Source organism: Oncorhynchus gorbuscha, linkage group LG15, assembly GCF_021184085.1.
Source record: "Oncorhynchus gorbuscha isolate QuinsamMale2020 ecotype Even-year linkage group LG15, OgorEven_v1.0, whole genome shotgun sequence".
Lineage (NCBI taxonomy): Eukaryota > Metazoa > Chordata > Actinopteri > Salmoniformes > Salmonidae > Oncorhynchus > Oncorhynchus gorbuscha.
This window is the reverse complement of record NC_060187.1, coordinates 21,125,807-21,139,713: the sequence shown is the minus strand read 5'-3', so window position 1 is coordinate 21,139,713 and position 13,907 is coordinate 21,125,807. Positions and strand designations below refer to the sequence as shown.

At 41.8% G+C, this 13,907-nt stretch overlaps 1 protein-coding gene across 1 annotated transcript in view; it reads right to left on the bottom strand.

Annotated features, from left to right (window-relative positions):
- LOC123996739 (desmocollin-2-like) overlaps positions 1-8,523 on the bottom strand; it is a 30,635-nt gene extending 22,112 nt beyond the window's left edge. The window contains exons 1-2 of the mRNA XM_046300380.1: positions 8,235-8,523; positions 6,019-6,106 (exon numbers count right to left, since the gene is read on the bottom strand). Coding sequence (XP_046156336.1) covers positions 6,019-6,106; positions 8,235-8,273 — 127 coding nt within the window. The 5' untranslated portion in view covers positions 8,274-8,523. The remainder of the gene's footprint in view (positions 1-6,018; positions 6,107-8,234) is intronic.
- Between the last annotated feature and the right edge of the window lie 5,384 nt (positions 8,524-13,907).

Sequence of the window (13,907 nt, the reverse complement as noted above, 5' to 3'; positions counted from 1 at the left end):
AGGGGGCTGAATAATTTTTCACGCCAAATTTTTCAGTTTTTTAATTGTTAAAAAAGTTTGAAATATCCAATAAATGTCGTTCCACTTCATGATTGTGTCCCACTTGTTGATTCTTCACAAAAAAAGTACAGTTTTATATCTGTGGTCCTTCTGTAGCTCAGTTGGTAGAGCATGGCGTTTGTAACGCCAGGGTAGTGGGTTTGATCCCCGGGACCACCCATACGTAGAATGTATGCACACATGACTAAGTCGCTTTGGATAAAAGCGTCTGCTAAATGGCATATATTATTATTATTATTATTATTATCCCCCTCTAACATATAGCGTGCATTGCATCCCCCTCCTCTAACATATAACCTGCATTGCATCCCCCTCCTCTAACATATAGCGTGCATTGCATCCCCCTCCTCTAACATATAGCGTGCATTGCATCCCCCTCCTCTAACATATAACCTGCATTGCATCCCCCTCCTCTAACATTTAGCCTGCATGGCATCCCCCTCCTCTAACATATAGCCTGCATTGCATCCCCTCCTCTAACATATAGCCTGCATTGCATCCCCCTCCTCTAACATATAGCCTGCATTGCATCCCCCTCCTCTAACATATAGCCTGCATTGCATCCCCCTCCTCTAACATATAGCCTGCATTGCATCCCCCTCCTCTAACATATAACCTGCATTGCATCCCCCTCCTCTAACATATAACCTGCATTCCATAACATATAACCTGCCATCCTCTAACATATAACCTGCATTGCATCCCCCTCCTCTAACATATAGCCATGGCCTCCTCTAACATATAACCTGCATGGCATCCCCTCCTCTAACATTTAGCCTGCATGGCATCCCCTCCTCTAACATATAGCCTGCATGGCATCCCCTCCTCTAACATATAGCCTGCATTGCATCCCCTCCTCTAACATATAGCCTGCATTGCATCCCCTCCTCTAACATATAGCCTGCATTGCATCCCCCTCCTCTAACATATAGCTTGCATTGCATCCCCTCCTCTAACATATAGCCTGCATTGCATCCCCTCCTCTAACATATAGCCTGCATTGCATCCCCCTCCTCTAAAATATAGCCTGCATTGCATCCCCCTCCTCTAACATATAGCTTGCATTGCATCCCCCTCCTCTAACATATAACCTGCATTGCATCCCCCTCCTCTAACATATAACCTGCATTGCATCCCCCTCCTCTAACATTTAGCCTGCATTGCATCCCCCTCCTCTAACATTTAGCCTGCATTGCATCCCCCTCCTCTAACATTTAGCCTGCATTGCATCCCCTCCTCTAACATATAACCTGCATTGCATCCCCCTCCTCTAACATATAACCTGCATTGCATCCCCCTCCTCTAACATTTAGCTTGCATTGCATTGCATATATTATTATTATTATATTATTATTATATTATTATTATATTATATATTATATTATTATCTTTATGTTTGAAGCCTGAAATGTGGCAAAAGGTCGCACAGTTCAAGGGGGCCGAATACTTTCGCAAGGCACTGTATATCAAAGAATTGGCAAGGGCACTTGAACAACCTGCAGCCTTACCTTAAAAGAATCTGAAGTCAAATGTCTACTGTTTGCTGATGATCTGGTGCTTCTGTCACCAACCAAGGAGGGCCTAAAGCAGCACCTTGATCTTCTGCACAGATTCTGCCAGACCTGGGCCCTGACAGTAAATCTCAGTAAGACCAAAACTATGGTGTTCCAAAAAAGGTCCAGTCGCCAGGACCACAAATACAAATTCCATCTAGACACCGTTGCCCTAGAGCACACAAAAAACAATACATACCTTGGCCTAAACATCAGCGCCACAGGTAACTTCCACAAAGCTGTGAACGATCTCAGAGACAATGCAAGAAGGGCATTCTATGCCATCAAAAGGAACATAAAATTCAACATACCAATTAGGATCTGGCTAAAGAATACTTGAATCAGATATAGAACCCATTGCCTTTTATGGTTGTGAGGTCTGGGGTTCGCTCACCAACCAAGAATTCACAAAATGGGATAAACACCAAATTGAGACTGAATGCAGAATTCTGCAAAAATATCCTCCGTGTACAATGTAAAACACCAAATAATGCATGCAGAGCAGGATTAGGCCAATACCCGCTAATGATCGAAATCCAGAAAAGAGCCGTTCAATTCTACAACCACCTAAAAAGGAAGCAATTCCCAAACCTTCCATAACAAAGCCATCACCTACAGAGAGATGAACCTGGAGAAGAGTCCCCTAAGCAAGCTGTTCCTGGGGCGCTGTTCACAAACACACCCCACAGAGCCCCAGGACAGCAACAAAATTAGACCCAAACAAATTATGAGAAAACAAAAAGATAATTATTTCCAATGTGTAAAGTAATTAACAAAAATCAGAGCAAACTATGATGCTATTTGGCCCTAAAACAGAGAGTACACAGCGGCAGAATACCTGACCACTGTAACTGACCCAAACTTAAGGAAAGCTTTGACTATGTACAGACTCAGTGAGCATAGCCTTGCCATTGAGAAAGGCAGCCGTGGGCAGACCTGGCTCTCAAGAGAAGACAGGCTATGTGCACACTGCCCATAAAATGAGGTGGAAACTGAGCTGAACTTCCTAACCTCCTGCCAAATGAATGACAATATTAGAGACACATATTTCACTCAGATTACACAGATCCACAAAGAATTTGAAAATGAACCCAATTTTGATTCCTTTATCTACTGGGTGAAATACCACAGTGTGCAATCACAGCAGCAAGATTTGTGACCTGTCGCCACAAGAAAAGGGCAACCAATGAAGACCATTGTAAATACAAGCCATATAAATAAACATATTTCCTCTTTTGTACTTTAACCATTTGTACATCGTTACAACACTGTACAGTGGGGGAAAAGTATTTAGTCAGCCACCAATTGTGCAAGTTCTCCCACTTAAAAAGATGAGGCCTGTAATTTTCATCATAGGTACAATTCAACTATGACAGACAAATGAGAAATAAAAATCCAGAAAATCACATTGTAGGATTTTTTATGAATTTATTTGCAAATTATGGTGGAAAATAAGTATTTGGTCACCTTCAAACGAGCAAGATTTCTGGCTCTCACAGACCTGTAACTTCTTCTTTAAGAGGCTCCTCTGTCCTCCACTCGTTACCTGTATTAATGGCACCTGTTTGAACTTGTTATCAGTATAAAAGACACCTGTCCACAACCTCAAATAGTCACACTCCAAACTCCACTATGGCCAAGACCAAAGAGCTGTCAAAGGACACCAGAAACAAAATTGTAGACCTGCACCAGGCTGGGAAGACTGAATATGCAATAGGTAAGCAGCTTGGTTTGAAGAAATCAACTGTAGGAGCAAAATTTAAGAAATGGAAGACATACAAGACCACTGATAATCTTCCTCGATCTGGGGATCCACGCAAGATCTCAAAAATGATCACAAGAACGGTGAGCAAAAATCCCAGAACCACACAGGGGGACCTAGTGAATGACCTGCAAAGAGCTGGGACCAAAGTAACAAAGCCTACCATCAGTAATACACTACGCCGCCAGGGACTCAAATCCTGCAGTGCCAGACGTGTCCCCCTGCTTAAGCCAGTACATGTCCAGGCCCGTCTGAAGTTTGCTGGAGAGCATTTGGATGATCCAGAAGAAGATTGGGAGAATGTCAGATGGTCAGATGGATCCAAAATATAACTTTTTGGTAAAAACTCAACTTGTCGTGTTTGGAGGACAAAGAATGCTGAGTTGCATCCAAAGAACACCATACCTACTGTGAAGCATGGGGGTGGAAACATCATGCTTTGGGGCTGTTTTTCTGCACGACTGATCCGTGTAAAGGAAAGAATGGGGCCATGTATCGTGTGATTTTGAGTGAAAACCTCCCATCAGCAAGGGCATTGAAGATGAAACATGGGTCTTTCAGCATGACAATGATCCTAAACACACCGCCCGGGCAACGAATGAGTGGCTTCGTAAGAAGCATTTCAAGGTCCTGGAGTGGCCTAGCCAGTCTCCAGATCTCAACCCCATAGAAAATCTTTGGAGGGAGTTGAAAGTCTGTGTTGCCCAGCAACAGCCCCAAAACATCACTGCTCTAGAGGAGATCTGCATGGAGGAATGGGCCAAAATACCAGCAACAGTGTGTGAAAACCTTGTGAAGACTTACAGAAAACGTTTGACCTCTGTCATTGCCAACAAAGGGTATATAAAAAAAAGTATTGGGAACCTTTTGTTATTGACCAAATTGTTATTTCCCACCATAATTTGCAAATAAATGCCTACAAAAAATCCTACAATGTGATTTTCTGGAGAAAAAAAATCTAATTGTCTGTCATAGTTGAAGTGTACCTATGATAAATTACAACTTGCACAATTGGTAGCTGACTAAATACTGTTTTGCCCCACTGTATATAAACATAATATGACATTTGTAATGTCTTTATTCTTTTGGTACTTCTGTGAGTGTAATGTTTACTGTTCATTTTTAGTATTTAGTTCCCTTTTGGATATGATCTAATTCACTTGCTTTGGCAATGTTAACATAAGATTCCCATGCAAATAAAGACCCTTTAATTGAATTGAAAGAGGGGGAGGGCTCCCACAGTGCACATCATGACAGTTACTACACTGGGCAACACACACCCACACACATACACTCAGAACAAAACATATTACTTTGGACAGAACACTCAAACTCGTATTCACAAATAGTTTCAGAGTAGAAGTGTTGATCTTGGATCAGGTCTTCTCTATCCATATAAACTTATTCAGTATGATCTAAAAGGGGAAATCTGATCCTATATCCTACTCTGAAACTTTTTGTGAATACAGGCAATGGTAACTACAGGCAGTGAGTCAGACATAACTCACACACACATAAAACACTGTCACTAAATAAACTCAGCAACAACAAAAACATACCCCTTTTTCAGGACCCTGTCTTTCAAAGATAATTCATAATAATCCAAATAACTTCATAGATCTTCATTGTAAAGGGTTTAAACAATGTTTCCCATGCTTGTTCAATGAACCATAAACAATTAATGAACATGCACCTGTGGAACGGCCGTTAAGACACTAACAGCTTACAGACGGTAGGCAGGCAATTAAGGTCACAATATTTGTTCTTAACTGACTTGCCTAGTTAAATAAAGGTAAAATAATAAAAACACCTGGCAGCAATTCCCCCTATGGGAACAAACTCATCGTCGCTGGTCCAGACAGTACTAGCAAAATGTGCTCTTCACTTACGAGTCGTGTTTTTGTCTCACCAGGGGTGATGGAGGTGGACTGTCCGTCATGGTCTGGGGCGGTGTGTCACAGCATCATCGGACTGAGCTTGTTGTCATTGAAGGCAATATCAACGCTGTGCGTTACAGAGAAGACATCCTCCTTCCTCATGTGGTAGCCTTCCTGCAGGCTCATCCTGACATGACCCTCCAGCATGACAATGTCACCAACTATACTGCTCGTTCTGTGCGTGATTTTCTGCAAGACAGGAATGTCAGTGTTCTGCCGTGGCCAGCAAAGAGCCCGGATCTCAATCCCATTGACTATGTCTGGGACCTGTTGGATCAGAGGGTGAGGACTAGGGACATTCCCTCCAGAAATGTCAGGGAACTTGCAGGAGCCATGATGGAAGAGTGGGGTAACATCTCAGCGCAAGAATGGGCAAATCTGGTGCAGTCCATGAGGAGGAGATTCTCTGCAGTACTTAATGCAGCTGGTGGCCACACCAGATACTGACTGTTACTTTTGATTTTGACACCACCACCACCACCACCACCACCCCCCCTTTGTTCAGAGACATTATTCCACTTCTGTTAGTTTCATGTCTGTGGAACTTGTTCAGTTTATGTCTCAGTTGTTGAATCTTGTTATGTTCATACAAATATGTACACATGTTAAGTTTACTGAAAATAAACAGTTGACAGTGAAAGGACATTTCTTTTTGAAGTTTACATTGACTAGGCTACACACAGATAGGCAGGTGTTATAGGCCTACCTTGAGAGATGACATAGCCAGGCCTGACCTCCACTGGGACCTGGGCTTGGATGGAATGAGGAACACAGCACTCGGACTGAGCTATGATCTGAGAGAGAACAGAGAGAACATGGTTTACACGTGTGTCTTTCATCCTGTCTCTGTCACTCTCCTTCTCCTACAGTCCATATTTTCAATTCATTATTGGCAGTGATGCATTAACTCCCAAATCCATTTCTGCTATCTGCCAACTCCTTGTCAAGAGAGCAGACAGACTGGCTGCAGATGCATGTCTTTGAACCCTAACCTTAAATCTATAATCCTTAATCAAAACAATAACAAAGCAGGCACACTGCCTCTGTTTTCCTAAAAAGATTAGGGATTGGTCTGGAGAAATGTAACCACTGAAATTCAGACAGATCTATGGATGCATTGACTGACCATAGAATTTCCAGGGAATCACAATATTATCACAATACGCAGGTGCCGATACGATATGTATTGCTCATTGTACACAGTGTACAAAACAGTAGGACCACCTGCTCTTTCCATGACATAGACTGACCAGATGAATCCAGGTGAAAGCTATGATCCCTTATTGATGATGTGACTCATGGCAGATGAAAGGGAAAAGACAGGTTAAAGAAGATTTTTAATCTTTGAGATATTGATTGTGTATGTGTGCCATTCAGAGGTTGAATGGGCAAGACAAAATATTTAAGTGTGTAAAGAACTGCAATGCTGCAGTTTCACACTGAACAGTTTCCGTGTTTGTTAACAATGGTCCACCACCCAAAAGACATCCAGCCAACTTGACACACCTGTGGGAAGCATTGGCACCAACATGGGCCAGCATCCCTGTGGAATGCTTTTGACACCTTGTAGAGTCCATGCCCTGATGAATTGAGGCTGTTCCAAGAGCAAAAGGGGGTGCAACTCAATATTAGGTGTTTGTAATGTTTTGTACACTCAGTGCATGTCTACTGCAGAGAGACAAGTGAGACCCATAACAAAAATGAGTATTGATCAGTCATGGAAATATAAGTGGTGAAAACTTGTTGGCTCACTATTTAAAAAGCTATAGGATGAAAAATACTTCAGTTTTGACATAGATAGCAAGCACTAGTCGGCTCTAACGCTACCAAGCCAAAACATAATAATCTACAAATCTATACTTTGAGTCAAAGTATCGATATAATATCATCCCAAATAATATTTTGATATGTAACTTTATCAATTTCTTTCCCCATCTTTAGTTGAGGCTGTACGGTGTTTGTTCACATTTCTGTTGTTTACAAACATTGAAACTGTTTATCAAAACAAGTGGTGATGTGACTGCTTTGTTTTTTAATCCCAGATTGGGATATGGGTTATTTTAAGCAATATTTCTAATATTTGTCCCTGAAACAGTATAGGATGTTTTGGTGGGGCAGTGTTGAGCAATGAGTAAGGAGGCCTTATGCTGTTTGTATGAGGCCCCCAAATGACCTTATTATTTTCCTATATGGAGTAGCTTGGTCATAATGGCTCAAAAAAATATGTCAACATGGGCCGCCACACACTAGGCTATTTGAAAATATTTGAGCTTTACGGGAGTTTATCAAAGAAGTCTTATCTGGATTCGCATTTCCCAGACCTGTGTTTCTTTTATAACCCGTAGTGCCTTCGATAATCATTAACTCCATTCGCAGCGAGAGTGCAGTATCAGTGAAATGTATAACTAATGAATGCATTTGCAATAGATCTAGACAGGCCTACTCAGCTTGACAAATAAGTAGCCTATAGCCTAAACACACGTCAGAGAAAGAGACTAGTACAGGAGACTAGAGAACACGGATCATGCTCATTTTATACAAAGTTTCAGCTCAACAACATACGTCTGTCATGTCTGTGCTTACATTCCACACCGATTTGCTCACGAAACGTCTGCATGAGATACGGGTAGTGGTCAGACATTGAGGACTGGACTGCCCACCTACTTTTAAACCTGAACTTTAGTCCCTCAATACTTTTATTCGGGGAAATACCGAAAACAACGGATCCCAGTGAAGAATACCGTTCCACTGGGCACAGACGTCCATTCAACGTCTATTCCATTGAAATGACGTGGAAACTAAATTGATTCAACCAGTGTGTGCATTGTGTGTTAAATAGTCTAGCCTACATCAGCGCTATTCTCCAAGACAGCTATTGTGACTTTCAATACAAAATTATTGTTTGCGGTTTCCGTCACTTACCACAGTGAGTAGGCTGACGTAAAAGACGCCCGGGGCCATTGCGCAGCGGGATGAATAAACAGAAGTCTGGAGAATCGCGCCCTACCTAAAATGACTGAAGTCGTTCGGTGAAGTCCCGAGTGCAGCGCGGTGCGAGGGATGGGTGGAGGTTTTGGCTCTAGAGCCTTGGTAATTATTTTAGCTCACACATGAAATCCAAGGGTGTGTCGGGAAGAATAGAGACAGAGAGAGACAGGCTATGCGGGGGTACGGAGTCCTCTCTGGGTCTGGCCGTAACGATCACCACCAACAGGTTTACCCGGAGGGACTGTCCCGCCTCCTGTCCTGTCTTATCTCGGGTCTGGACTCCACCCACGCCAAACCTTCCCAACAATGTGTGTTTTACTGTCTATGTTGACTATAAGTGTTTATCTAAGTTATTATCCAACATTTCAAAATGTGCTATTGTAATAAAAGTGTCACCCTGTATATTAGGCCTATGTTTTTAATGGATTCAGAGTGAGTCATTGGCCAAACCAACCAGAAAGGAAACAGAATCTTAAGTGTAGACCAGAGGTGTGATTGTATCTCTTTGCAGGGAAGAAGTCTGACAGCCATGTATAGTATTGCTCCCTTGTTAGGTGTGTGTGTTGGTTATTCTATCCTTGTGGGGACCTAAAATCCCCAAAAGTCCCCACAAAGATAGGAAAACAAGGAAAATTCTCCCTTGTGGGGGACATTTCCCACACCATTTTGAGATGCCGTAGCCAGTATACAGTTCCTCAAAGGTCCCAATTAATCTAAGATAACTAAAGAAATCAGGCATTCATTGATGTTTTTGCCAAAGAGATCATAATCGTGCAATTTTACGTCTAACTAAAATGTTGTTTTTTCTATGAAAAAAATGTGCAAGAAAATGAGTTGTCTCTCATTGAATGACAACAAAGACTTTATTGAAGAATTCGTACTGTTGACCAATCACAGACGAAGGGCATAGACTTCCGCTCCGAACTTCGGCTTGACTCCAGATAAAAATGTGTGTGCCCGAACAACTGAAATAAACCTCACCTAAGTCCAAAACAAACTAAAAGTCATAATATGAACTCTACTAAAATGTTCCAGCTGGCATGCAGACACCTTAAGGGGTTAGGTTAATTTGTTTAACCTTTAGGCAAGTCAGTTAAGAACAAATTCGTATTTACAATGACAGCCGACCCCAGCAAAACCCGGAAAACACTGGGCACCACCCTATGGGACTCCCAATCACGGCCAGATGTGATACAGCCTGGATTTGAACCAGGGACTGTAGTGACCTCTTGTGCTGCGATGCAGTGCCTTAGACTGCTGCAGCACTCGGGAGGGTTAAGGTTAGGTTATGGTATAGGTTAGGGAAACTAGGATTTGAATGAATGAGGTCCCCACGAGGATAAAATAACATAACGTCTGTGTGTATGCGTTCGTACGGTATGCATGTGTGAGAAAGAGAGAGTGAAGTCATAATAAAACCTTTATCTACAGACATAAACAGGTTGACCTTTACTTAATTCATTCATACAGGTGTATCAGACAGAACAATAATACATGAGTTACAGTCTAGTCTACACCTTGACATACAGACAAACAGAAGCCTGCTGAGGGAGAGTACAAATGTGATGTGTGGTGATGTGTGCTGAGAGTCCTGGCACAAATGGTTGCCATGAATCACCCAAGTGGGTGCCACACATTGGTGGTGGATGACGAGAGTTTCCCCCTTACTATGTAAAGTGCTTTGAGCACCTAGGTGGAAAAGTTATTCCAATCAATTATTAGAATTCATTATTATGTGTCATTACAGTGGAACCGATGTGAAATGGCTAGCTAGTTAGCGGGCTAATAGCGTTTCAATCGGCGACGTCACTCGCTCTGAGACCTTGAAGTCTTTGTTATCCTTGAAAATTAACCACCTAGCCCACTTAGACCTCATAGCCCAGACTCCAGGAATGCACATCCACCATTCCAGGCCCTTGAGGAGTGTGTGTGAGGAATGTGTGTGCGCATCTAAATTCATATGTGTGTGTGTGTGTGTGTGTTTGTGTGTCAATGTGTGTGGTAGGCTAAGTGAGGGGCACAGACAGGGGAGTTGAGAGGGAGTGAGAAAGCAGAATGGTGACCTCACTCCCACCTCTTTATGAAGAGCTGATCAGGGTGCATGACACTGGCAGGAGCAAAAAATAGAAGCAAAAAAGCAAAAAATAGAACTTTGGCTGTGGAGGCATGGTCAATCTGTTTAGGGCTTTTCAATCTGCCGTCCTTTGAATGCGTTGGGGGCCATGAAACAACGGAGCCCCATTAAATGATGTGAAGCAAAGTGGGCGGAGGGGCGATTTGAACGTGGAGCTTAGCAAAAGGGGGCATGATTTTTTGACATAATTTTAATCCAAACCCAACCTTCATTTACTCTTGTGACGAACTGTTCCAAACTTTGTTTCAGACGAGGCTGAACTTATGACCAAAATTATCCTATTTACACTTTGTAGTCAAAATGTTTCTGACTCATATAGATGCCACATAAGCCGTTTTCAAAGGGATTTGTTGCTTTTTGGGGCAGACGCTCTTTACATTCTATCGTTGTTGTCCGGCAAAAAAGTTGTCCTTTCATTATGAAAAAGTATTAACACAATTACAGCAATCTGCATGACAATCATCACAGCAGCCTGGTCCAAATAACTGTCTGGAACATATTATCTAACCAGATGGTTGTTTGCGAAAATTATAACTGAGAGATTGACAAGTTTTCAGTTGAGGTCGAGGAGATGGTGTGTGAATCCTGGCACTGCGCCTGCAAATCCAATTTGTTTCCCAACAACATTTTATTCCAGTCATTCTGAAGCATATATCATCACACCGCTGAAGAGAACACACACACAATAAATGCAACGGTAAACACACACACACAGATTTGCCAGGGCAGAGCCGCAGGATTCACAGGGTGCGGCCCCAGCAGAGCCTGGAATGTAGCACTACTCTGATATTTAGGGAGTGTCTCCCTCCTCCCTCTTCTCTCTCTCCCTTCCTTCCCTCAGGGCCAACTCCACCCTTAGCCTCCACCCTTCTGACTTGTAGCTTGTAACTAGGGGTGACGAGAGGACAACCTCCCACAATGGTGTCCAATTACATTAACAGGAAGAAGGAGGAAACTGAAAGAAAACCTCAACTACTGGTCTGTCCGAAATGGCACTGCGTTCCATTTATAGTGTAGGGAAAAGGGTTCCATTTGAAACGCAACTGCTGATCTGTCCACTTTATCCAGCAGATCAGAGAAACTTTGTCTGCGTCCCAAATTACAGCCTATTTCCTATAGGGCTGTGGTCAAAAGTAGTGCACTATGTAGGGAATAGGGTGCTATTTGGGACCACGAAACTAGGCTAGGGATCAACAGACCAGCTATCATCCCCGTATGACCAGTGGTGATTTTAGCATGTACATCTTGGTGGGGAAATAAATAAACTATGTGGGATGCATGCCAGCAAAGCCACTACACAACACAACTAACTAGACAATCTAATGTACTTGTCCTGTTGCTCAGTTGTGCACCGGGGCCTCCCACTCCTCTTTCTATTCTGGTTAGATACAGTTTGAGCTGTTCTGTGAAGGGAGTAGTACACAGTGTTGTACGAGATCTTCCGTTTCTTGGCAATTTCTGGCATGGGATAGCCTTCATTTCTCAAAACAAGAATAGACTGACGAGTTTCAGATGAAAGTTAGTTTCTGGACATTTTGAGCCTGTAATCGAACCAACAAATGCTGACGCTCCAGATACTAAAATAGTCTAAAGAAGGCCAGTTGTATTGCTTCTTTTATCAGGACAACAGTTTTCAGCTGTTCTAAAATAATTGCAAAAGTGTTTTCTAATGATCAATTAGCCTTTTAAAATGATAAACTTGGATTAGCTAACACAACGTGCCATTGGAACACAGGAGTGATGGTTGCTGATAATGGGGCTCTGTACGCCTATGAAGATATTCCATGAAAAATCAGACATTTCCAGCTACAATAGTCATTTACAACTGTTATGGCTAGCGTTCCCCTAGGGGAACACCCCCCCCATTCAGCTGAAAAGATGGAGCAGGAAATGTAAAAAATATTTAGAAATATTTAACTTTCACACATTAACAAGTCCAATACAGCAAATTGTTACGGTTTTCTTCCGTCGAAGGAGAGTCGGACCAAAATGCAGCGTGGTAATTTTCATACATGTTAAATAATAATGAAAATCGAACAATATAAAAACAACAAACGTAACGTGAAAACCTATATAGCCTATCTGGTGACAACAAACACAGAGACAGGAACAATCACCCACGAAACACTCAAAGAATATGGCTGCCTAAATATGGTTCCCAATCAGAGACAAGGATAATCACCTGCCTCTGATTGAGAACCAATTCAGACAGCCATAGACTATGCTAGACAACCCTACTAAGGCACAATCCCAATACCTACTAAAACCCCAATACAAAAACACACCACAAAATAAACCCATGTCACACCATGGCCTAACCAAAATAATAAAGAAAACACAGAATACTAAGACCAGGGCGTGACACAAATGAAAGATAAACATCTTGTTAATCTACCCATCGTGTCCGATTTTTAAAATGTTTTACATTGAAAACACAACATATATTTACGTTAGATCACCACCAAATTCAAAAACACACAGCCATTTTTCACAGTCACAAAAGCAGAAATATAGATAAAATGAATCACTAACCTTTGATTATCTCCACCAGATGACACTCATAGGACATCATGTCATATATGTATTGCGTGTTTTGTTCGATAATGTGCATATATATATATATATATAACAATTCTCAGTTTACATTGGCGGGTTACGTGCAGTAATGTTTTGATTCCAAAACATCCGGTGATTTTGCAGAAATACTCACAATAAACATTGATAAAAGATGCAAGTGTTATTCACAAAACTAAAGATAAATGTATCCTCTATGCAACTGCTGTGTCAGATTTTTTTTTTTTTACTTTAAGGAAAAATAAGTAATCTGAGAAAGGCGCTCAGAACCCAAATTAGCCAAAGAAATAGCAGCCATTTTGGCGTCAACAGAAGCTACAAAAAACACAATATATATTCACTTACCTTTGAATATCTTCATCAGAAGGCAGTTCCAGGAATCCCAGTTCAACAATTTGTTCCATAAAGTTCCATAAAGCCCATCATTTAGCCACTTGTTTTTAGCCCGTTCAGCCCTGCATTCAATCCTAAAAAAGCACAAGCAATTCCTCCAGACAAAAACTCAAAAAGTTCAGTTACAGGTCGTAGAAACAAGTCAAATGATGTATGCAATCCATATTTAGGATGTTTTAAACATTAATCAGCAATAAGGTTCCAACCGGAGAATTTCATTGTCTGAAGAAACGCATTGGAACGGAAGAACACTCTCTCGTGACCGTGCGCAATGAGACCGAGGCTTTCTGCCAGACAACCCACTCAAAGAGCTATTATGAGCCCCTCCTTTATAGTAGAATCATACAACCAGAATCTAAAGACGGTGACATCTTGTGGAAGCCCTAGGAAGTGCATGCTCATCCATATCTAAAATGGACATCAAATGGCACTGTTTTCAAAATTGAGTTCTCACTTCCTGTTATACTCACAGACATAATTCAAACAGTTTTAGAAACTTCAGAGTG